The sequence below is a fragment of the Bactrocera neohumeralis genome, chromosome 4 (assembly GCF_024586455.1).
Source record: "Bactrocera neohumeralis isolate Rockhampton chromosome 4, APGP_CSIRO_Bneo_wtdbg2-racon-allhic-juicebox.fasta_v2, whole genome shotgun sequence".
Lineage (NCBI taxonomy): Eukaryota > Metazoa > Arthropoda > Insecta > Diptera > Tephritidae > Bactrocera > Bactrocera neohumeralis.
Genome location: NC_065921.1, coordinates 90,123,322 through 90,148,988, shown reverse-complemented (window position 1 = coordinate 90,148,988; position 25,667 = coordinate 90,123,322). Strand labels below are relative to the sequence as shown.

General features: G+C 37.6%; 2 protein-coding genes across 11 annotated transcripts in view; both read left to right on the top strand.

Moving 5' to 3' along the window:
- The first annotated feature begins 275 nt into the window (after positions 1 to 275).
- Positions 276 to 12,075, top strand: LOC126757124 (protein enabled). Of its 6 annotated transcripts, none has more exons than XM_050470748.1 (9): positions 276 to 1,953; positions 4,998 to 5,319; positions 5,392 to 5,648; positions 6,364 to 6,604; positions 7,034 to 7,678; positions 7,734 to 7,892; positions 7,958 to 8,146; positions 8,223 to 8,343; positions 8,421 to 12,075. In XM_050470748.1, the coding sequence occupies exons 1-9, from the start codon at positions 797 to 799 to the stop codon at positions 8,447 to 8,449; spliced, it is 3,120 nt and encodes a 1,039-aa protein (XP_050326705.1). In that variant the 5' UTR covers positions 276 to 796; the 3' UTR covers positions 8,450 to 12,075. The 6 variants fall into 6 exon arrangements, with proteins under 6 accessions (XP_050326705.1, XP_050326706.1, XP_050326703.1 ...); XM_050470749.1 differs by having other exon boundaries at positions 4,995 to 5,319; positions 6,376 to 6,604; XM_050470746.1 differs by having other exon boundaries at positions 4,995 to 5,319.
- A 925-nt stretch (positions 12,076 to 13,000) lies between these two features.
- The window catches only part of LOC126757159 (uncharacterized), a 28,547-nt gene continuing 15,880 nt past the window's right edge, over positions 13,001 to 25,667 (top strand). For 2 of the 5 annotated variants that reach the window (XM_050470830.1, XM_050470831.1), the window contains exons 1-2: positions 13,224 to 13,514; positions 14,327 to 14,942. The gene's annotated coding sequence lies outside the window, so the exon portion shown is untranslated. Of the gene's footprint in view, positions 13,019 to 13,222; positions 13,515 to 14,326; positions 14,943 to 16,410; positions 16,778 to 25,667 lie in introns of those variants that run through there. The other 3 variants (XR_007666700.1, XM_050470832.1, XM_050470822.1) reach the window with 3 other exon arrangements.

Genomic DNA, 25,667 nt, shown 5'->3' with positions numbered 1-25,667 from the left:
ATGTGATTACTGTCGGTCGGCATCTGAAAGATATGCCCATAATTGTACATATGCATGTATGTATGGTGTATATATGTTGATACATGTAGCGCTGTCTCTCTGTGGATTATCGCGCTCCCAAACCGCATACCGTAGTGGTAGCGTTGGTTCTCGAGAGTCAATTGATCAGCGCTGCGAGCGGAGGCCGGTCGGATGGCGTTCAGTTAGATATCTGGCTTAGCCAGCGCAGTCTCAATCTTAGTCTAGAGTCTCCATGAGTACATTCGACATTCAGTGCGCGGGCCTTAGTTGTTAATCAAGTCTTGTTGTGATCGCGTTCGGCGAGCGCGCTTCGTTGTCTAGCGCATGCTATTTGTTACAGTTTCAACAGATATTGACTGATCGCCGTGGTTAGTCTATTATTTTGTCGATTGCGAAATTTCGGCAATCGAACTCGGCATACAAAATATATACTTAATACATATTTGACCAGCGATTTCTGGCTTATATGGGCTTCTAACAAGTATTGAGCGGTGTTTGTAAGATTTTTAAACAGAAATTCGCTCGTGTGGAATACAAAATATAAGTGAACTGTATATTCGATGAATTTTGCGAATATGTAATGATGAAGTGCATTCCCAATACAACCAAATGAAATAAGAAAAGTATAGATTTTAAACGTTAAATAGTTATGGTTAATATGCGGTCTTTTGTGGAAATGTTACCGAGAAGTTGAAGTATATTTACGAAATCTCAAAGTACAATCGAACGCCAAAGTATATTTGTAGTGGGCAGTGACTGTGTGCTCCCTATAACCATGAAAAAGCTTTACGCCAAAGCATCTTTTAAAAGTAAAAAACCCAGCAACAAAAATGTTAACGAGGACTGCGTCGATGGTGATATATACATCAATAAGTCGCAGCATGGCCCAATAATACTCGCGTATCAAAGTGGTCCCGCACAACAACAGGACCAACAAAATCCAGCTGATATTGATGTGAACACAGCAACAATGCGCAGAAAACACAGAAAGTCTACTTCCGAAGTAGCTCAGTCAGCAGCCAATGCCACAGCGGCCAGTAATGCAGATGAATCATTTTTCCCGCCACCACCCTCACGCACGCCCTCCTCAGCATCGTCACTGTCCGCGAGCAATCCCGCCATCGCGCGTCTTTATCAGCCAGACGATTCCCATTACTACTACTCGATACAGGAGCTGCAACAGCTTAATATGCTCGATCATCGACACCCGCACTTCCACCGCCATCAGCAGCACCAATTGCTACACCAATCCAATTCAGCGTCGGCCTCTGCAACTGCCGCGGCCGCAGCAACAACCACATTCTATGAGCATCATAAACTAGTATTGCACTTGCCTATGGCTGCAACAACAGCAACAGCAGCATCGCCCATTTATGAGGCACCGCAAATTGTCAACAATGCAAATGAGGGCGGTGGCGGTGCGCGTTCGCTAGACTACAACTACAATGCCCATCATCCGGCACCGCGTTCATACTTAGCAGCTGGTGGCATTGATGGACACGATTTGGATAAAGATAACGATTTTATGATGGACAGCGACGGCAGAATTGCTGGCTTTGGTTCATTGCCCATTGTGGAAGCTGCGATCAATGCTAGACGGTTGGGTTCGTCACCGCCCTCGTCCACGTCGCATCGCTCTTCCACGCTGTCGTTCAACAATGCACGCAAGTTGCAACACACGCACTCGATGCCGTCCATTTGTGTGAGGAGCGACAGGTCAGCGGGGGTTGAGGACAACGCCGATGATGATTATGACGGCTATGAGATCGGCGCACTGCAACAATTGCATGAATATAGACAACAACAACAACAGCAAATGCAGCAACAACAAGCTCAACATAATCAGCATTTTCATCCGCAGCCGTCGCGTCATAATTCGGTCAAAGCGAATTTAATTAGTAATTGGCCAACAACAGCCAACGCTGGATATATGTACGTAAGAGTGCCGATGGCCAATTACTGCAAGTGATATTCGTATGCATGGTACTCTAAATTGATTCTACTCGAATATATGGTTCCTTTAAACTAGGAGGGACGCTTATAGCAAAATTACAAACGCTCGAATTAGCTTCTAACGGCTGGCGTTTGTGTGTTGGAAAATCATTTGCATGACATACAATCGAATTGCAGTGATGATCTATATGTTACTTACTCTTTCTAAAAACTAAGTATTACAATGCTGAGGATATTTGTTCTATTTTGGACTTGCAGTTAAAGTTTATTGACCAGTTAGGCTCCTGCCATAGTTGAATGCCCGCTTGTTTTTCCTCACATATTTATTGTTCTAATCGCTTTCTTATACTCGTACGTGTCCACCGAGAACTTGATTTCTTATTTTCATTTACTTACTTCCTTCTTCTTATTGCATTCTACATTCGAACACCGTATCGAATCCCCGTGAGTCATGGCCTCAATATGTGCGCGCTGTGTTGTGCTCGTCTCATCCACACCGGGGACAGATGCAATCTTCAGCACACTCGCAGCCATTGCCCTGAAAACCATAACACATGACACACAAGATATTAAAGCATACAATTTTTATCTGCGCTCTGGCGGACACTTTTATTCGCGATGTTTTATAAACGCTTAAGTTTTACAAAAATTTATGTTTTATATTTTTTATTTAATCGTTTTCCAGTCGCTTTTTAGTTGCTTGAGCGAGAAGTTCGCAGCCCCAATACGTGCATAGAGGCGAGTGTTTGCATCCACACAGATGTGTCTCGCATAACCTTGATCTGCTCGTGTTGGTAGCGCAACGCCTTAAATATCGCTCAATTTTGCGCAATTAAGTTTCAATCAGCAAACGCCAATCAACGCATGATTTGTGTGCAGAAGACCAAAACTGCGATTTTATTTATACAATATCTTTCAACTGCAATATTTATATATACATATGTACATATATATACATATATATGTGTGTGCATGTTGCATATTGCTGCAAGTGCAACGCCAATTAGAGCCGTAAATTACTTGCAACGCTCGAGTACCTTGCAAATTTCACTTGCAATTTTCCAATTTATGCGGACTTATGGAATTTATGACTATAATATATCCATATGTAAGTAAATGCTTGCAACTAATTTGTAATTTAGCCAACATGTAAACATGCAAATACAGTTCTGGGGCGCAACGACTTGCATATACATATGTATATGTATGTATGTATGTATGTATGTATGTATCTATGTATATATGGTTAGACGCTTGCACACATATAAAGTTTTCACTTTTGACTCAAATGCTCCAAGTTGCCAATCTTGTGCTTTCTGTCCAACAACAACAACCCGTCCAACGGGGCAAGAAGTTCACTTTCATTACACGTAACACCTACTGAGTTATGTGTCTCTCGTACGTACCCACGTATGCTCATGTGCACACAAAAGGCCGCAGTACGTTTTTGTCATCGGCGCATTATCATCATCATCATTTGTTGTTGCCAATGTCAGAAGACGTAATGACAAACGCATAATCTGGCGTTGCATAGAAGTCGCGCTTAGCACACAACTTGCTTGACTTATAGCAACTCAGTCCATACTGGAACTAGTCTGCCATATGTTCATAAAGTTAAGTATTTGCGCACGGCGACTGGTTTTCAAGCCTTTTCTTTTCTTTCCTCCTTGCCTTTTATATTCTTTGCGTTTTGGTCGTTTGGTAACTGTTTTTTGTCGCTTTTGCTTTTTTATTTTGAAGTGAACACATCAACTCGACCGCCTTTTGTGTTGACTCTTGTTTTTAGCCATTGCAGTTTTTTCGTTGTTTCGTTTTCATTTTGGTAAGACCGGGTCGTTTAGGCGAAATGTAGGAGTGCAGTCGGTTTGCCGGACTGCTGATTGTCGCTACATAAAATTGTTCGAAGTGAAACCGCACAAGTAAAGTGTTGGCTTTTTTAGTGGTGTACGGATTTCGTTAATGCTTTTGACTTGTGATATTTTTCGCATTGTTCCTTTAAAGAATCGCACCTCGGTTTTTGTGAAACAATGCTTTATCTGTCTGTTTTTTCTTTGCTACACCGTCAATCTGCTATTGTTTGTAGCGTACACACTTATTGACTGCGCCTGTGGCATAATCAGAGAACTTGTTTATGGTTATGTATGTCGGCATGGACTAGAGTAAACAAAGTCGCACATGTGCGGATTTTTTCTAAGTCATTAAGTCAATATTTTTTTTGGTTGGTGTTAATCCTTAAACGAATTACATATGTATTTACAGTCGTTTTCTTTCAAAATAGCTGTGAAGCAAAAAAAATCCATTGTTCTTATTTACGCGTTTCACTTTACCCGGTTATTATATATGACAATGAGTGAGAATAAATCTAAATCTGGAAGAAGTGAGCTTTTTAAAATCAACAGGGTTAAACGATTTACTCAATACAAACCGACGAGTCAACTTGCTCTATAAAAATAGTTAAAAGCGCTTAAGCAGCACGAGTGCAAGTAAGTATACATATGTATGTACATACATATGTATATGCATGTGTATATATGGTGGACTTGCTTTCCCAGTTTTATTGTTGACGGTTCTTTCCGCTACCTAATCGTAATTTTTTTGCTACTACAACATTGTCAAACCGAACGTGTTCTTGTTTTCATTAGAAGTGATTCATCCACAGAAATGTTAATACCTAAGGTCCACTTGAACTATGTGGACAGTTGTGTGAAAGAATGATAGGCAAACCTGACACACCATGTGTGTAAGAGTGTGTTTGTCAAGCAGGGCACGTTGTCTCAGGTTTTGCGTTACACTTTCCTCACCATTGCTAGCTTTGTTTCAAATATGTGATCCATGTGTGAATGTAACACACACACATATGCATACATAAGTATTGAAGAATGCAATTGCAAAAAGTTTCTTACTTTGTAATTTCCTGTTAAACTCATTCAAGTTGCTGACATTTGATGCAATGTATTATATAATATGTGATTTTCCCACTTATCTCATGTTTGTTGCACTCTTTTCATGTTTTGTTTCAGCAGTGAGCAAAGTATTATTGGCGCCCGCGCCTCCGTCATGGTTTACGATGACAACCTGAAGCGCTGGTTGCCGTCGGGCACCTCGGCCGGCCTCAGCAAAGTGCAGATCTACCATCATCAACAGAATAACACATTCCGGATTGTTGGACGCAAACTGCAGGATCACGAGGTCGTTATCAATTGTTCCATACTGAAGGGTCTCAAATATAATCAAGCCACACCAACATTTCATCAATGGCGCGATTCCAAGTTCGTTTACGGCTTGAACTTTTCCTCTCAACATGATGCGGAGGCCTTTGCTCGGGCTATGGTTCATGCGTTGGATGTGAGTAATTTTAACTGATTTGGGTAGACGATTGGCAAATCTCAAATTTACTGATGTTTCTATGCTTTGCAGGTGCTCAGTGGTCGGTTGGCCAACAACCCGGTTATGGGCGGTGCAATGGGTATGGGCGGTTTACCCACAAATGGGAATGGTTTTGAGGAGGATATGGGCTATCGTACGATGACAAGTGAAGATGCGGCGATTTTGCGGCAGCAACAACAAATTACTGGACAAATCACACCTTCCGCTCAAACTCCAACTTCACAGGCCAATCAAAACAATATACCACAAAGCCCACCGACTCCGCAGGGACATCATCGCACCAGCAGGTAAATAATCGCATTAATATGTAGATTGTACTCAAGATGCTGGACTAGTGAAAATGGAGAAATTGTAAGATATGTGAAGTTTCAACAGAAATGTTGATATACTCATAGGAGTAGGATAAGCATTAAGTGGGAATTATCATATCACTAAGCAGTCATGACAAGCTTCTTTATTTGGTGAAATAAAAGTAACTACTTTTTTATGTTGCTATTTATGTTGCTATTTTATGTTGGTCGATTAGTTAAAATTATCTGGTGATACCTTGAGAAGTATTGGTTAAAATGCGCAGATAGTTCATTCTCCATTTTTTTTACGATAAGTCCAAGTTTTAAAACGCTTATTTAATATATTCATCTAATTTGCATATTCTTATAAAACATTTTTTCTTTTTTAATAAGTTTGGTTAACATCTTCTTTTTACTTATCTTGTTTTGTTTTGTCTTTTTTCTGCACCCGATCTATAAAATTCACGAATGACTTGTGTCATCGCCTCCTTACTAACCGACCTCCCTTTCTGAATACGACATGCACTCTGTTTACTTAAATTTTCATAACAATTTTTTTTCTCCTTTAATTGAATTCGTTACTAACTAACCCCAAACCTGTCATCTATCACTTTTTAAATTCCCTCACTTAATTGTCACACCAAATCACATCAAAATCAAAATCTTCCTTATCGAATTTGCCTATCCGAAAAAATCCATTTCACCACTAAAGAAATTCCCTTAGCGCTCCAGCGGCTCCGCAACCACAGCAGATGACAATACCGCAGCAGCAGCCTCAGCCGCCATATGGTCAGGCGGGCCAGCCCAACGGTTTACAGCAACAGACGCATATTCCACCTGTTCCGGGTCAGCCGCAGTACCACGCACCTCAGCAGATGCAACAGGCTCCACAGGCCTCGCACGTTTATTCCGCACAACAGCTGGTTAACGCCGGCTATCCGCCACAATCACAGGTATGTCTTTCGAAGGTAAACGTACAGTTGCCTTTGGTGTTTGCGTATTTAAGAGCATAGCTCAACACAAAACTATTTGTTTTTGTGATCGTTTATTTATGCTTTAAATTTCTCTTTCATTTCATCTGAAATTTGTGTGCTTTACATACTTTGAAATTCTGTTGTAATTTTGGTTTAAACTTGATCCTTGTACACAACTTTGGAATCCATTAAAAATTGGCCTTCGATCGGAAAAATCGATAATTGCAAAAACAAAAAAAAATCTAAATGTACATAAATATTGAAAACATCCAAACAATAAACTCCTGCTGCCTGTCCGCCCGTCCGCCTATCTGTAATGCCTGTATTGCCTGACTTGCCATAATTCTTATCACACCAACTACCACCAACCATTGCAACCAACCACAACATCATTCGTCATCATCACAGTACCAGCCCAGCCACTTTATGTTATCTAATTCTAATCCGAATCTTAATCTGCATCAATATTCACAACAGCAACAGCCGCCGCCACAATGCATACCAGGGGCGCCTCAGCCACCAATGCCGCCACCACATCAGAACGGTATCGGTGGTGGCGGCGGTGGCAGCGGTCCAATTTACGTTTCTTCTTCGCAATCGCAGCCAGCGCTGCCCACATCCGTTAGCTCGAGTAGTGGTGTATATGGTGGACAACCAATGCAGATGCAGCAGCCACCACAACAAGCTCCAAGTGGTGTAATGCAGAATGGTGGTGGCAGTGGTGGCGTAGGTGTTGCTGCTGCTGCTGGTGCTGCTGCAGCACCGCCACCGCCACCACCACCTCCATTCGGAGGCATAGGTGCTCCAGCTCCGCCTATGATGGGTGGTAGTAGTGTACCTCCAGCACCGATGCCGCCACCGGCAAACGTTAATCGTAGCGCACCACAAGCACCAGCCGCACCGCCACCACCGCCGGCAGCAGCTGCGGCGCCACCACCACCACCTCCGCCTCCCGCGGGAGGCGCTCCATCATCGAAAAAGGACGATCCTCAAGCCGATCTTATGGGATCATTGGCGGCTCAGTTGCAACAAGCCAAGCTGAAGAAGAATAAGGTAATTTATATTGATCTGCATTAAACGTAATCGTAATATCCCAATTAATTTGCAGCCATCGGCGGCACCTACAGAAAATAGCGGTAGCAGCACCTCAAGCGGCGGCAGCGGTAACTACGGCACAATCGGTCGGAGCTCCACCGGTATGGCTTCCATGATGGATGAAATGGCTAAAACATTGGCACGACGACGTGCACAGGCCGAAAAGAAAGAGGTAAATCGTCTATCGTTAACGTTTATACTGGAGAAAATGTATGCATTTCCGTTGCGCTATTTTAGCCCGAAGTCGAACCGGAAGTAAAACAGCGTCCCTGGGAAAAGTCAAACACTTTGCCACACAAACTTGGCTCTTCATCATCGAATACGAATTGCAATGCCTCTTCCAATAATACATCGAACAGTGGTAGCGAGTCACCACGACCGATGCGCAAGCGATTTGGTAGCGCTAGCGAGGAGACGATACTTAAGGTCTGTAACATTCCTCGTCATAACATTTGGTAGTATTCAAAATTTTGTATTTGATGTGGCATTTGTTATTGTACAGCAGGTTAATGGCGATGGTCTGTCATTGGCTTTATCAAGCACTGAGTTGGACACTTTAAAGGCTGATATTCTGAAAGAGATTCGCTCTGAGATACAAAAGGTTAAACAAGAAATTATAGAAGGTTAGTCTTGATACACACATCAGCTTTTCAGTCACATTCACTGTAAATATATATAATAACAATTTCAATGCTTGCAGTTATAAAATCCGAATTCAATCGAAGATAAGATCGGCAACAGTCTGGTACGAGCAGCTTTAGCAGCCGCCGAACGGTGATCAAAAATATATTTGTCGGTGATAAAGTGAAGTAGTTGGATGTGTGGAATGTATTGGAATTCGTTGTGGACCTATTTGTTTTAATTTAGCAACAAACTGCAGTTTGCAAAAAACAACAAACATTCTTTTATATATATACATATATATATATTATCTACAAACGTTTAAATGGAAAAAACGGAATACTTACTTCCATAATTATACATAAAAGCTAAGATAAAAAATAACACACATTACTCAAGCTAAATATATAGCTTAGGATATCAACAAGTTATGTAGCACGGCTGGTGCTAATCTAACGGTCATAACAACACAACCATATTAACAAGTAACGAATAAACAATGAACTGAATACGTATTGAAAATTTTTAAATAAATACAAAATTTAATGTAGTAGTCAATAATACAAAAATTACAAAAATAACAAAAAATAACAGTGAAAATGATATCCCAAAACACACACTTACTCAAATTGCCGGCGTTTTCATGTTCATTTACATACCGAAGTATGTACGCATTGTAGTAGCCATCGCGAAAAACCCTTCTTCGCGAAGCAAATAGTACGTTATCAAAACGCAACGCAACGCAACGCGTTCAAACAGCACGTGGGCAATCCACGTATTACGTGTTAATGTCGCTTTGTGTAGGTGATTGCAAGCAAACGTTTCATATTTCGAAAATATCTCTCGAAGTTGAACCTTCGTACTATAAATTTATTAAAAATTCGTATTAGATAAAAAAATAAATACATACATATAAAATATTTAAGTGTAATATATCGTTGCTCGCTCCATGAATCTACAAATAATATATACAAAATTTGAAGAAAAAATATGTTCAAACTGATCATACGATGTTCGCTGTATTTATATTACATTTACTATAGACATAGTTTTACTATTAAAAAACAAAATTGAACAAATAGTATAATTATCCACATACATACATAGGTTTAGTTGAATATGTATATTTTTTGTGCTTTATTTTGGCTAAACGGAATACTTCGTAAGTTGTCTTCGGGTGGTAAATCAAGCAAGTCTCTCGTACAAAATTTGCCAATATGTATTATTTTTGTGTATTTAACTTTATAAACTGCCGCATACATATTCTAAAATTCTATAGTTCCTTATCATATACGCAGCATCTGTAAGATAATTTTCCATTTTGTAGGCAAACGCGTTTTTAGTCCGGCTGCGAACATCAAAAACTGTAAACTTGGATTCTATTAACCCAATTATGTATGGTATATATGCTTTTGAAAGGAACAACACATGAAACATAACTAAATGAGCGAATCGTTTGCAATGCAATGACACCGCCAAATTTTGTATTAGATTTTTTTTATACACACACATACGCATATGTTAACATATACATACATGTGTTAAGTATATGTTTTAATTTCTATTACTTCAATGCATTTTTATTTCTTTTGCACGTACACACCGTTCTGTGTGAATTATTTATAACGTATACTTATACATATACATAAATATATACATACATACATAGTTATAGTGCGATTTAAGTGCATTCATGCGACCATTCATTAATATTATATGTACTACATAGCAATTATCTAAACACTTTGTAAAGCAAAAATTAAAAAAAAAAACAATGAAAAATAACAAAAACTAAACACAAATTCGATTACATACCAGAAGAGAACTGCTTTCTAAATGTTACTATTACTATTATATAATATGCATACTCTGATAATAATACAATATATCAAACGTGAATAAAAAAACAATGAAATGAACGATTAAAAACATTCATGAATTGTAAGAGATTAAAACTAAAAAAAAGTACTAAACATAATTGTTAATATATAAGTACATATGTACACGCGATTAGATCGACGCATCGAAGATGAGCTACGAATGCGAATGCATAAGAATTTGGCCGAAATATTTGGAAGCGTAAATTCGTAGATATGAAACTTCTTCAAATAAGTAGTGCGTAAGTACAGTAACACTAAAAATTATGATAAAACGAATACTTGCAGATTATACGCGAAAATGAGCGCTCATAGCTGCAGCTATGTCTTTTTTTTACAGTTATACACATAATTTATTAACTGGTAATTAGAGAATTTGGATAAACTTCAAAGTTGTGGATTTAGTGGCAGACACAGCTGCTGGCTGCATTAGAGACCTAAAATAAAAAAAAATAACTTTCAATTTACATTTGTTTTCTAAGATAATGCGATAGACCATAAACCGTACGTTGACATAGTAAAGCGGATGCTGCTGTGAAGCTGCAATATTTCTTATGCTGTTAAAATTATTGATTTCCATATTTTGTGTTTCGGTAAGCCGCTACGCAACTTTCAGCAATGACAGTGTTTTCGAAAGCATTCGAAACCCTTCCCAAGTCGTAAAGTTTCGAAAATGCAGCGCATTTCTGCACGCTTTAAACATCAATCAGTCGACAACAAGTCTGCAAATAGTAAAATTGTTTTAGAGTTTCCACATATACAAATACAAAATATAGGCTATAGTAAACGCACTACAAACAAACACATGGATTTGTGCAAAAAAGTGTGCATTGTATGGCAAACAGTTGTGAGTAAAGGAAACCAAACTAGTGAGTAAGTTTAAATAAATGTAGTTTACATAAGCACAGCGAAGCAAATCATTCGAAATGAAAGCTGTGAAAAGCAGCATATAAAGAATGTATGTATGTAAGTGTTGAGTACTAATACCAGTAAATACTTCCGTATGTGACTAAGTTGACAAGCCCAAAGGTGGTTGGTAAATCGAGCCGAGAATCGAAAGAGCTTGGCAAAAATTGTCGGAAAATACGGACTTGTATGTTATACTGATTAAAAGTTCAGCTCAGAAAGTGTGTACAAAGGCTTCTCAGCTGCTTACCCACTTTGTTTCCTTGCAGTATTTTGTTTGTGAACTCACGGCGCGCCGCGGCGTACTAGTTGTATTGTTGTATGTACTACATGTATGATTTTATTCTGAGCGATAAAAACTACAAAAACCACAATTGAAGATGTATTAAACTAATAACTTTGTCACATCCTTGTTTATAATAGATATACATATGTATGTAACACCACTAAACACGCTTAAAATCTAAGTAATGTAATAAGTTTTTAATTTAAACAAATACAGAATAAGGGAATAACGAAAATTGAAAACAAGAAGCGATGATTTTTTACAATTGACATTTAATTGATAATTTAGTAATAATAAAGTGTTGAATATACATACATACATACATGCGAAACCTACTTAATGAAAAGCAGAAAAAGAAGGAGTAATTGCATAATAAAAGAAAACATATTCAAGACGATATACAAAGACTATCAAGATTCATATGAACATACACACTTATGCGGCACCAAAAATTGACAAGTAGTTAAAATACAAAACTCGCCATTGAGCGATGCATTTCAACACACGAATAAGTAACTCAGCATTTCGGAAGTAAAAAACGATTTCAAAGTAATAATTGACATGCATACATATTTGCAATCCAATACATATGGTAATACAGAAGCAAAATAGACAGAAATGAAATAAAGCCAAAAAAAAGTTTATGTAAAATAAAACAACAAGAATTGTGTATATTTCAACAATTTGAATAAGGCGTGGGTTGGGAGAGATGAAGGATGAAGGTGCAAGCAAGCACGCTGCTCAATAATGCACATAATATTTCCTCACAGGTGTAGAATGAATATCAGGGGCACAATCAAAATATATTTTTCTACGCTCTGCTTCGGACTATAAAAGGCAAGTATCTTTAATAGTTTACCATAAATACCAATTTGGTTCCTTACGTTGAACTTATTTAAAATTTTGACAGAGGTGTGGTGTATGCACTCTCACGCTTGACGATGAATGCCACAATTATTGCTTATCTAGCGAAGTATCAGTTTGCACTAGTTCTAAGAGAAAACGGTACATTCAGCTGCTACTGATAGTTCTAGTCCCTTCAGTTATTCCATTAGTTTTTACTTTCACACTTTTAATTTGTATTTTTTTGTTATATTCTTTCTATTCCAGTCGTAAACCTTTATTGCAGCAGCTTTCATGTGCAATTTGAAAGTGGAGAATACCGTTAATAATTGCAAAGCTTCCAGCCACTGAAGCATATACACAGGCGTTCCTGAAATAAACAAAATGGATTAAAACGGTTAAATTTAACTTTAAAGCTGCGCACACGTCGGAAAGCTTACCAATAAACTTTTTGATGATTTGTAAAGAAAATAGGAGTGTATGCGTGAGAGTGAGAGAGCGGCGAGCGCCAAAACAATTACATCGCGAGAGTGGCAAAAAGTTGTGTGCTGTGAAGGGCGCATGTGGAGAACTGGGGCAAATAATGACGTGTTTTAAGCGAATCTGTGTGTAGCCGTGTGAAGGCAGCAGGCAGCTTTGCAAAGTTGCCATAAAAGCAGCAAAAACATTGAGTGAGTATCTGAGTGCGTGCGTGTGCTTGCTTATCTTATAGATTCTCGTTTGCTTGAGCAGACTTCAGTTTGAAACTGAAACTCTGCGAGTAAGGTACGTTTAGCGGCAAACAAACATAACACAAATATACAATATAAAGTGCTGTGTGATCAAAAGAATGGAAAAGAAATAATTATAACAATAAAGCCAAAGTAGAGACTAACTAAAATGTGCGCGCCGTCGCTGATTTTCGGCAAAAATACACTTGGATATTAATGTGTGTTGTGTGTGTGTGTGTGCTACGAATCGCTACAGTTTTTTTGTATTTAATGTGTTCTAGCTAATTTCTGCGTGCTCTGCCCCACTCTACTACATATTTTCTGTTTGCCAACCCCCATTTGCATAGCTTTCGAAAGTGGTTAAAACGTGGAATGAATTTCCACAACGATATCTATTTCAAAAATCCATCTCTGAAACAGCAAAGCAAACATGCTATTTATTCCATAAAAACAAACAAAAAAAAAAAATAAAATCGAACAGCTGATATCATCGTTGCAGCAGCCAACAGCCACTGTGCAGCAAGCGCCCCCTTTTGGCCATGATTTGTCAGGTTTTTATTGACATAACAGCAAAGTGAAGGCACCATATTGATACGCTCGGTAGCCAACAAAAACCAGAAGAATGTGTGAAAATATTTGTACATACATACATACATATGTATGTATGTATATGTGTAAATCTGAAAAATAGAAAAAGCGCAAGAAAAACAAAATAATAATTGTAAATCTGAAAATCCGAAAATCCGAAAAGTATACGATATACATAAGTATGTACATGAATATGCACAGTTGCACATACTAAGTACACACACTTATAATTCAAGCGAAATACTGTAATCTATTAAATTGTATTTTAAAGAAAAAATTCGAAAATTATATTAAATGAAAGGAAACTAAAGTGGCTGCCGCCCAAAATTTTTAGCCATAACAAACAAATGCGCTATTTTTGTCACTCAATAACCATTAGCATTAGCGAATTAATAGCGAGCGACCGTGTTCCGTTGATATGCACAAGGCATTCCCGGGCGTCGTAGCCCACATGATAAGCACATTGTTTACTAACAATAAAAAATAAACGTTGAAGTATAGAAATTCATAACTTAAACACATGCACATACACACATATACATACATACATATACATATGTACATGTACATATATACATACATAGTATGTGTGTATGTGCAAGTGTATTTTGAAGTGGAGTAGCTTGCCAAACACTTTGATGGTAAACAAATTTGAGGTGTTCCACGGCACTAATTAGTAATTAGAGTAAGAGTTGGATGTGTTGCCGCTAGGATAGTCAAGTATTGGAATTGGTTAAACTAAATTAAAAAACAAAAGTATTTCATATTCTTGCAGTAAATTTTACCGTGCGTAAAATTCAGATATCTCCATCGACTATACTCGTGTAAATTGAACGTAAACTGAAGCAAACTTAATGCAGCCGCTGCAGCGGAAGGCACACTGAATTCATATTGACGAGTTCATGGCAGCGATAGCATATCGTAATTGGTCACAAAAGCGATAATTGAAGAAACACACATAACTCAACTAAAACAACAACAAACGTCGAATATACGCAAAAACCGAACGATTATAGATAGAAAAGCAATTTATTTCGCAAAAAAAAGCACAGTGAAGAAAAACCATAAAATATAAAGGTAAATAAAGCTGACAAAAGTCAACATAACAAATAATAGAAACAGAAAAGAGAATTCTTCAACGCGCACTTTTCCTGCTGTTGCGCTTCGATACGTGCCGGCGTACAAATGTATAAGTGCATAGAGGACAGCATCTTGTAAGCAGTAAATATAGTACATATACATATATGTATATACATATATATATACACGTATGCGCATCGTGATCAGCTCGTCCTTACCGAACTCGCAGCAATTCAACCAGTGGCCTTGCTCCGTTCTACGCGCACAACGTTCATCCTTTCACATCGTTTAAGACACAAACTATCAATCGAGTGAGTTAACCGCTTTGGCATACTCTTTAATACAAGCCTCGCTGCTGCCTCACTCTTTGCTCCATTACTTATATACAGACTTACATATGTATGTATGTATGTATATACACCTGCTACATCTGTATATATCTATTCTTGTGTTTTAACTTTACCGTTAATAATATTATTTTTAGCTCTCATATATTCCCCACATACCCTCTATGGAATTCGTTGTACAAAATTTTCGCTTAATTTTTAAAATTATTTTTTAATACTTTTTTTAAATTTGTGCTGTCGTGAAATTGTTTTTATTGGCGGAGAATACTTTTCACCAACGAGCCGAGGAATGATTTATATTCGTGGAAGATTGTTCTTTGTGTTAAAGGCGTGATTTTTTGACATTTTATCACATTAAATATATTCGTATACATATTTATGACAAGCGCTTGTTGATTCGGTCGATGCACCTGTCAAAAAACGAGAAGGATAAGAAATAACAACAACTGCAACGTTGCTCTGCGAGCTGCGTCTGAAATAACGGATTATTGAGCGGCAAAAAATATAGTTTTTGACCTTAAAATAATATTTGGTAGTCGAAAAAGTCTTTTCGTATTTCTATTCAAATTTCAACTTATTTTTTTTACATTTATAATAAATAAATAAACAAATATGTATGTGTCATTTTGGTCGACCACTTTTTGCCATTTTTCCGCTAGAGACATTATTCCATCAGTGTAAATCGAAATTTCCAGAATGGAAGCGAGCAACACGATCTGATACAGCATCGTCTCCGGAAACTTCACAAATTTCATTGGTGGCTTGCGTGACATTCTTCCCATTTTTATACAAAAATTTCAAAATACTATAGCGAATTTTTGCATTATTTTTAAACATTTTTGATCAGCTGTAACTTTTTTTCCACTTTCTCGAATTTATGTATTTTTTGGTTAAATGCAGCTTAAAATCTCACCTTTCCAACACAATGATTTATGGTATGACACAATGTGATAGGTAGCAGTGGAGACGCTGCAACGACATCTATTGTCAAAATACGAAAAGACTTTTTCGACTACCAATATATAAAAATAAGCACCTAACGGTTTACAGATGACATCCGAATTTACAAAACGAAATTGGCGCTTACTAAATTTTATTTATTTGGTAATACATATCTATGTGTTTGTATGTATGTATCAGTTTTGACTAACTCCACCAGCACACACACATATTTAGGACGTTTTAACATGTGTTTTCTTTTTTCCTTCGTATTGATTTAACAACATTTTCTAAACAACATTTTATCTAATTATTTTAGCATTGTTTTTGTGGTGTTCATGGGAAGCCAATACAGTCCATGGCAGACAGTTACATGTATTTTGTGTGTTTGATATGCATATGTACATGAGTACATAAGTATGTACATATTGACAGCAAGCGTGTAGAAAAAACAATATTGTATTAAAAAAGTTTATCATATTTTTCATGGTTTCACTTGCTTACTGTCCATTTTATCTGCTTTTCCTTGTGTGCGGCTTAATTCGTGTACATTTTTAACCACATGCATACACACATATGAATGAATGTACCTGAACAAACAATTGAATACGAATAAAATCTAAAAAATCTAATTAAAATTTTTAACTCATCCATGAATAAACATTGGTGACACATCTACAACAACAAACAATTGCTACGCATAAATAACTTTCAAAAACCGAAATATTTTGAATTTGCGCACCAACGAAAACTACATACATACATACATATTTGCAATAAAACTTGAAACAACGCAACCCGTTGACGGATTTGGGCGCCTCTCATACGCCGACTTCGCTGTGGAACGCATTTAATGGCATGTAAGTAACTTTTTTTTTCTAAAAACTATATACATACATATATACATAGTATATACTCTTATGATGTAATAGAAGCTTATGCATGGACATAAGAGAAGGGATTTCATCGCTTAAAAATATTTATTAAGCTGCTCTGCTTAGTGAAACTCTGCTCTTTATTACGCTTTTAATTCCATACAAACAGTCTGTGCGAAGGAATCGTTTGTGAGTGGCATTTTCGGCTAAACTTCCAAAACTGGGTCACGTTGCCCGCTAACAAATTGCTTCATGATGAGCAGTCGTTAACAAGGAGTCCCAAACCGACTATTACCACGCAAGCCCTATCATTTACACCGTTGCCACCCAGTTCACAGACATGTAAATATTTTAGAACTGTTCGGCAGATATACCATACACACATATAAGGATGTATGAATGTATATACTTTTTTTTGTTTTGCTGTCTTTCCATATATACCTACATACATACAAACGTCTGTATGTTATAAGTGGTGGAGTTATTTATTGTGGTTACGAATTCTAAAAGTTTTGATATAGACCAGGAAATGCACACATACTTGATTTGTGGTTTTCAAAATTCAGCTTTTTGCATTGAAAATATTGGAACTGAAATTCCCTGGCAGTTAGTTTTCTGTCCAGAATTAATTTATTGCATCTCTGGTAAACATTGTAGCGGCAATCTTTCTTCGTCCTTCAAGCTTTCACAATTAGAACAAATAATTAAAGCTGATATCCTCGCTTCTCCTTTGTGTTCGAACAAGTCAGATTACTGCACTTGTCCCACATTTCTCTATATCTTTTACGCTATTCGCCATTTGTCCGTTTCTTCTTCATACCGAACACTTTATTTCCTTTACTTCTTTTATTTGCTGTTGTTGAACTATTCCTTCCACTATTCTACGCCACTAACCCAGTTTGCCACATCGACTTTCAGTTGTTGAAATTTCCGTATCGAAGGCAACTTAGCCCCAATTTATTTACGAAGTTCACATGAAAATGTGTATACTCACGTGCTGCAGCAGCAAAAGGTTTCTACCGTGTTGCTGGAAGCAATGACGACGTTCAAAGAATGTGTGTATGTTTCTAGACACGTTGGCACCAGTGTTTTCTCTGCACCCTGCGCAATCTCCGTTTGGATGGAGCGGCTGCAGTCGGTCGTTTTGTTTACAAAACACAACACTTTCGTCCTTCGGTATCTACAAACACAAATATATTCGAGTTGCATAGGTACATATGTATGCACGTAAATACGAATATTTCCCGGTGGTACAAGAAGTTCAGTTTTGATTAAATCTGAGAAATACATACATATATTTTATTCAAATACGAAAAATATTTTCGGATGATTATGGGTTTGCTTGTGTACTAAAAGTTAATTCGTTCTAAAAAAGCGAAAGTCACTAAAAACAAAATATCCGAAAGGGTTGACATATGGTTTAGGGCGAGAAGGAATGCTTTAAGCACATGCAGGAACACGAAGATCATGTGCAAGAGCCCTGTGGGTCTCCGTGGGACCAAATGGGCATACTGTAAGTAACGACGATACAGAAAGTACAGAGAAGTAGGCATGAGAGAAGCGCTGGAACAGCCCCTATGTCTCTGTCCAGCACTATCTACACGGAGAACATCCACATATATGGCGCGACAGCCGGGCAGTAAAACTTAACCTTCTCATTAGCTATATTAAAGGTCAATGCTTAACCCATAATAATTAGTCCTTTGTAGATGGGTTGAAAATCAGCTGTCACAATATCTCGTCATCTGTCAATACAAATTTCTTATTGACGGCCATTCAAAAAAGCCAATTGAGCACATCGTTGCCTAAAAGCAACTAACCTCGAATTAGTATTCCTTACTTGTGCATTGAATTGTATTTGTTTTTGTTTTACTCTGCTCGCACTATGTGGAATGTAAGCTATGCAAGTAGTTGTTGGCTACGGGCATCACCTTAGTGATCTCACTCCAATTGCCTCGCGAACGGGCAACGAATCACATGATCGCTTTATTACTTTATTTATTTATTTTTCTACTTTTTTATATTATTTTTATTTTGTTTTTCCAAAGACAACATTCATTTGAATTGAGCTCAGCATTTAAATTGGCAGTCAGCAGAATAAAAGACATGAAAAGGCAAACAAGGATCGTTCAAAGCGATCTCGTACAGACAAATATGGCGGATCAGCAACACTCATTGTATATACAAATAGGTGTTCAAATACATATTTTTGGTGACAAAATGCAAAAGGAATTTCGTTATACACACTGTTAATAAATTAAAAAAATGGAAAAACAGAAAAAAGATAAAAACTGTTAGTTTGTTGACATATTATCGAGAGTCTTTCTTCAAAGGGTTTCGAACAGCTTAGTGACTGCAGACCGTAGAAAACGTACCGGCTTGTACAGTTCCTTCCGCAATCTTCTCCTGTGTCGAAATTTCTTAGTTCAAACAGAGAACAGTCGACAATTTTTCTTTTAAAAATACTTGCCTTCTTTATACCTGATTTGCTCGAACATACAGCATATATAAATGCCAATAAATCAATATTTATATACAACTTATGTATATAGCCTTGTCCATTTTAACCTCAACCGAGGCGTTAATAGAGTAATTAAATAACTTGTTCGCATTAAATATTGTATATACATATGTATGTATGTATGTATGTATGTATGTATGTACCTATGCAGTGAAGTGTGTACTACAAATGGAAAGGTATTCTTTGCTTCACATAGCTTATTAAATATTTATAAGGAGCATGACTCTGTTTTTGCTTGACACTCTGTTCTGACCGCGACAGAAGAAAAACACGAACTTCCCGTGTCATTCCTGTGTATTCCAAAGGTTGCAAGTTCAACTGAGCAGCGAATATTAAGCATGAGTATGACTATGTTTATGCATGTGGATGCCCAGCAGGAAAATCAAATCATAAATATTTCGACATAAGGAAGTCATAAACAATTCACTTTTGGAGCTCTACCACAAGCTACGACTACGCGAAGAATCACAACTTTACTTAGATACGAGATCAAGCAGGTATAGGCATATACATATGTATGTACATATGTATAAATATAGATTTGCATGCATGCGCTTGGAACTCGGGGAAATTATGTTTCCATTTATATTTACCGCTTGCGTGCAGCGAAAATTGCGACAAACGCTCGAGTGTTCATTTATAATCATTTCTGAATGGCGCAGCAGAGCGTTTTGTACCAGTTTCTACATGCACACATACATACAAACGTGCCATGCTACGTGAATGTGAATATGTCACCGAGACCCAGTTTCCGCTTCCGTTGCACCTACATATGTATATAAGAGGTGTTTCAGTTTACACTGTGAAATGTGTGAGTGACCAAGAAGAGACTGAAATTTATTGGATCTGCACATGAAATGCTTTCACACTCGGCTGCGGTGATAAGCCGCCGGCGTCGTCAATGCCGCCTTACTTAAGCGTTGATAAATGCAAGAGTCCAACATGCAGAGTGGTCGGTAGTGGGACGTCAGTTTCCCTGTCCATTTACATGCTTATATGCATGTGTCTGTGTAGTGTTCTATGCACTAATGATATGGCAACGCTAAATTGGAGAAATTCTATTTCTTGTATATTTTTGTGGCATTTCATCAGTTGATCAAGGATTTCGAGACAAACTTCCTACTTGCTACCTAAAATTGCATTAAAGTGTGTGTGTGTGTGTGTGCGACTGATGATTATAATAATAGTAGGCGATATTTATATAATTTTCTACACGAACTACCTAAGTAATTGAAGAACAGGTTTCAGTAATAATAGTTAATCACGAGATAAACGCGGCAATTAGCTGGGTTGTGTAGACGCTGTACTAGTATAATATTAAGGGAGCAAAGTTATTTGCGGGACTCACAGAGTATAAGCTTGGCTACTTAACAGTTAGCAGCAATGAAATATTTATAGTTTGTTTGAAATATTTTAAATATGCAGTAAGACCTCGATTAAATGGAACATGCCAAAGTAATCATTTTCACTCAGATTTTAAGCAAAGTAGAGTAATCAATTACATTATAGATATACACGGTGTATACGTATACTATAGTATATCTATTGGGTAGTCGAAAAAGTCTTTTCGTATTTTGTCAATAGATGTCGTTCCAGTCGTATATCTCTAGTGAGTGTCGAAAATACTTGTTCGACTCAATATACTTATTTCCATATTACACATATATGTACATACATATGTACATTCACATTTAAGTATAGGCATTTTGTTGACTGCATTTGAAAAATCGAAATATTACACAAACACAAAGTTTTAATCTCAAAACACTCAGTGCATCGTTTTGTCCTCGTTAAACTAACTATATATACACATATGTATGTATGTATATAAATATGGCTTTTTGCATTGTCCAGCGGTAAATATAGTCTTCACGCAAACAAAGTGGCACAAATGATTACAAATATCAACAACAAATGAAAACTCGAATCCGAACATGCATCTATACATACGCACATACATAAATACTATATGTTTATGTGTATAAAAATACTGTTTGTGTACTCGCAAACTGAATTACTTGTTTTGTTGTGTACTTTAAACTTTACACCTGTAACCGACTTGAGCGATCACAAAATGCATCAATGTAAATTTCCAATGGAATTATTAATGACTGCAAAGAGACGGCGGCATAAAATGCTAAATAATTAGCCAGAGGTTCAATACACTCCGCGACCTTACGTGTGTGCGGCGTGGGTTTGTTCAGCAAAAGCTTTGACAATTATAGTACTAACATTCTGTAGACCATGGCGTAGAAACGGGGAGCTTTCACAATATTGCCGGTGTACTGATTGACTACCAGAAAGGGGTTGCTATCAGCCCAATTACGTTTGGAGTATTCACTAACACTCTGTCACTACAAAAAATGATAGACAAAGTTGCCTCAAAACCAAACCGAGATTTTGCCTCACCACCTACTTAAAGTTGCCATCCTGAAATTATTATGCCAAAATATTAAAATTTACGGTATCAAAAGATATGACTCAAAGCAAAAATATTGAGCGCGCGCTTCGAAAGTTCTGAATATCGAGTTAAGCTCTTATTTCTTGTAGATACTGATATGCTGATATATGTATGTATGTATGTATATGTGTATGTATGCACACGTACATATATCGCCCAACCAAACGGTAGGGCAAATTGGGTGAGTTGATATCGATTTTTTATCATGCTCCTTAGACAAACGAATGAAATCAGCAATGTGAGAAGCTTTTGCTCGGTGCTATGCAATTTGCAATGCTTGTATTGACTTGCGACGTGTTTATGTAGCTTATTTCTAATGAAATTGGACAGACAAATAAATTTCGTATAACTCATAAATGAAGTCATCCAGCACCCCAATTGGTTTGTCCGAGCACATGCTAGTTGTTATGAACTTCCTTTTTTCCTACCCCGACCCGGAGCTTGTTAATGATTCATGAGATATTGTTGCATTTGTCATTTGTCGTTTTAATTTGTTGAGATGGGCCTAATATTCGCGATTTATAAGTGGCTTGTGTGCGGCGTTGAGTGGGTGTTTGGGCCATATATTGAATTGGCATGTGTGGTTACGCATACGCCCCGTGGACGTTGCCTCCACCTAAATATTAATTAATTTACTAATAAACGCACAAATAAACCAATAAAATACACACTCGTGCGACTGATAACTTTTCGAGCAAATGATGGCCGCTTAATGTAGGATTTTTATTATACTCGTACGATAATGCTAAATAGATTTAATATTATTTCTAAAGATGACTCAATGCCCGATACAGTGGATGATTCAATTATTATTAAAAATGTAAACGTTGCCCACACACTTGCATTCGTTCACAAATCAGCGCCGAAAGCATTGATGCGCGGCGTGGCAAACAACTGGACATGTTGGAGCCGCCACAGGAGGGGGTAGGGGGGTGTGTGTGTGAGGGTTTGAAATTAATAATTTTTGAGAGTTTCATAAATCTGCGTTGTGGCCTTGTCGCATGATTAAGCACATCGTTCCGAGGGCTGATCTTGGGCGAAGATAATATTGTTGAAGCTTTGACTGAGATTTTGTTTTTGTTTTTAGCTGTTGTTCTTGTCGTGCTATTTAGTGTTATGCTGTGTTTTGCTCTCACATTTTGCTAAGCTGTTATTATTGTTTTAATAAATGCATGGTATGCTTGATTTATTTCCAAATGCGTTTTGTTTCGATAAAAGAATTTTCGAATAGCACTAGTTGAACCTCATCTAAGCACCCCTTTTGCGAAAACTCTTGACTGCGCTAGTTTCTTGCGAGTTCTTCAGTATGTAAACGGCGCGTTTAAACTTGGTCGGCGCGTTGTCACTTCTTAGCTGTTGTTAAATTGATTTAATGTTAGAGCTTATACCCGTGTACCGTTATTTTATTCGCGTAGCTGTAATTTTATGTTCGCCAGCAATTATTTTGTTACACTTTGTGGCTGTCATTTTCGCAAGTGCACATACATATGTATATACATACATGTACCCATATTCACACGTATGTATATGTAATTATATACATATGTTTTTACATAGACGTAAATGAGTATGCACATATGTTTATAGATAAACACATAAAAATGGAAATATGTGCACTTTCCTTCGCCAAGTTTCCACTCAATGCGTTTAGAGTCGTGAAGACACGTGAAGAATTGAGCTTTGCATGCGCACGCAACGCTTTTCCCTCTTCTTGTCACATGGACAACTGTCAGGCATTTCTGGCGGCCTCAAACCGTTTTGTTGGGCATTTTCTTGCAATCGGTGGATTGGCTGATGTGCTGGTTGATAAGCGATGAGTAACTCGCAGTGATGCATTAATTGAGCTCCAGTATTCAAATTTGCAAGTCTTGTTGGTATTTTATATACATATTCACATGTTCATGAACATATGTATGTATGTATGTATGTGTCATTATAGACGCAGAGCTCATGGTTATGCGCGCAATTAAGCCAAAATTTAAACTGAATAAATATATGTACATATGTACATACATACTTATGTACATACACATGCCTATATATTTTTTATCTACACAAATGTATGTTTCTGCGCTTGTATGTCTGTATGTACATATATAATCGTTTGTAGGTAATGAATGGAGTTGCTTTCTAAAGTGAAACTAGCCGATTAAAAATGAACCTCTGCCCAGTCCCCCACCTCACTAAGCGGCACAGCCACTGGGCCTAATAAGGGCTAGAGCCATAATTTCATTATTCAAATTAAGAATCCACTAACTTTTACCGCAACACTAATTTCACTATGACCGCAAGCAGCTGCCATTAGATCAGCGCTTCATAGCTACACTCACACTCACATTCTTATAGCAATTGCTTCGTTGTTGTTATGATTTTTTCATTTCGTCATGGCACAGTTTCGAAAAGAAATGTAATTTGAGTTGGCACAAAGAGTTTGTTGGCTTAGCTTGGCTTAAATAACGCGCTTTTGACTGTGTGCATTCGCATATGTTCGTATGTGTGATCGACAGTGTTCGTGCTTGTGTTAAGTGTACGTTTGGTTTCTGCCTTGAATGTATTTGCTTTCTTCTGCGGTTTTCTTGAATGACGCAACAAGTAGCTCTGCCTAACGTTAACGTGAACTCTCAGCTCCATCGCTGCTGGTTGTTGTCGCTTTGTTGTTGTTGCTGGCACATGCACACAATATGCCTCTGTCGGCACGGTTGTTTGAGCCGAATGAGTGATGAATGACTTCTGCGATTTATTTCGCTGCGATGAATTCGGCGAGAATAAGCAAAGAAAATCGAAATTTCACAAGCTAAAGCAGATCGCAATCAAAACCAACAACTCGAATGCCATAGAAGAGTGAGAAAATGCAACTACGCCACTCTGTAAAAACAATCCAAGCTTTGCTTGTGTTCTCATATTCGAAGCAACTCTTTGTGCATATATGTACATACATACACACATATGTAGGTAATTTAGAAGTACACAAATGTATCTGCTGGTATTTTTGCTGTGATGACGTGATTTGGGTGTGTTTGTCCAAAAATTTTCGCGCGTTGATCCCGATTCGGCTGAACTTCACTTTCGCGAAGACGAGCGCAATTAAAGTCCACGCGTTATCCCCAAGTGCACTGGATTTTGTAGAAAAAAATACTTTAATGCGTTGCTCTACATACAGTTGTTGTACTATGTATATAAGTATGTATGTATGTACGCATGTACTTATGAGCAGCATATAACATTGTTTTTAATTTAATTTAGCTCGTAAGCTTTTGGGTGTGCCCCAAAAATAGAACTCACACCAGTCCAGTTCACACCGAGTGCCATAAATGTGCGAACTTTGTTCTTTTTTTTGTTATTGGCACACGCAGAATTGGCTCACATTGTGCGACGCCGCTCCTCTTTATGCTCTAACCCGATAAATACAATGTGCTCTATTATGTCAGCACTTTAATAATTAAATATAAAGTACTTAAAAATTGCGAAAGGGGCTGCAGAAAGCAAAAAAAAAATGCGAAGATCCCAAATGACGAATGGTTTCAGTCGAGCGAACTTTCGCACCCATGAACCGTCGGGTGAAAGTCTGTCATACAATCCGCTGGCACCTTTTCATCAAAAGTCGCGTATCCGTTATGAATAGAAAGGATTATTTATTTTAGTCTAAAAGAGGTTTATGTGCTTTAATGGTTCCTATAGAACAATCTACTGCATCTATATTGCTTTGTTTTGATTTTTTCGCATTAACAATACGTTAGATCAGATCGCTACGTTGTTGTCTTTGCTCGCAGTTGGTTTGGGAATCATAAGTACCTTCATATTGGCCTATTGACTTCATTGGCGGCGTCCCAAACGTCACAAATATATATCGAGCCACATGTGTATACAATATACATACACACATGTACATATAT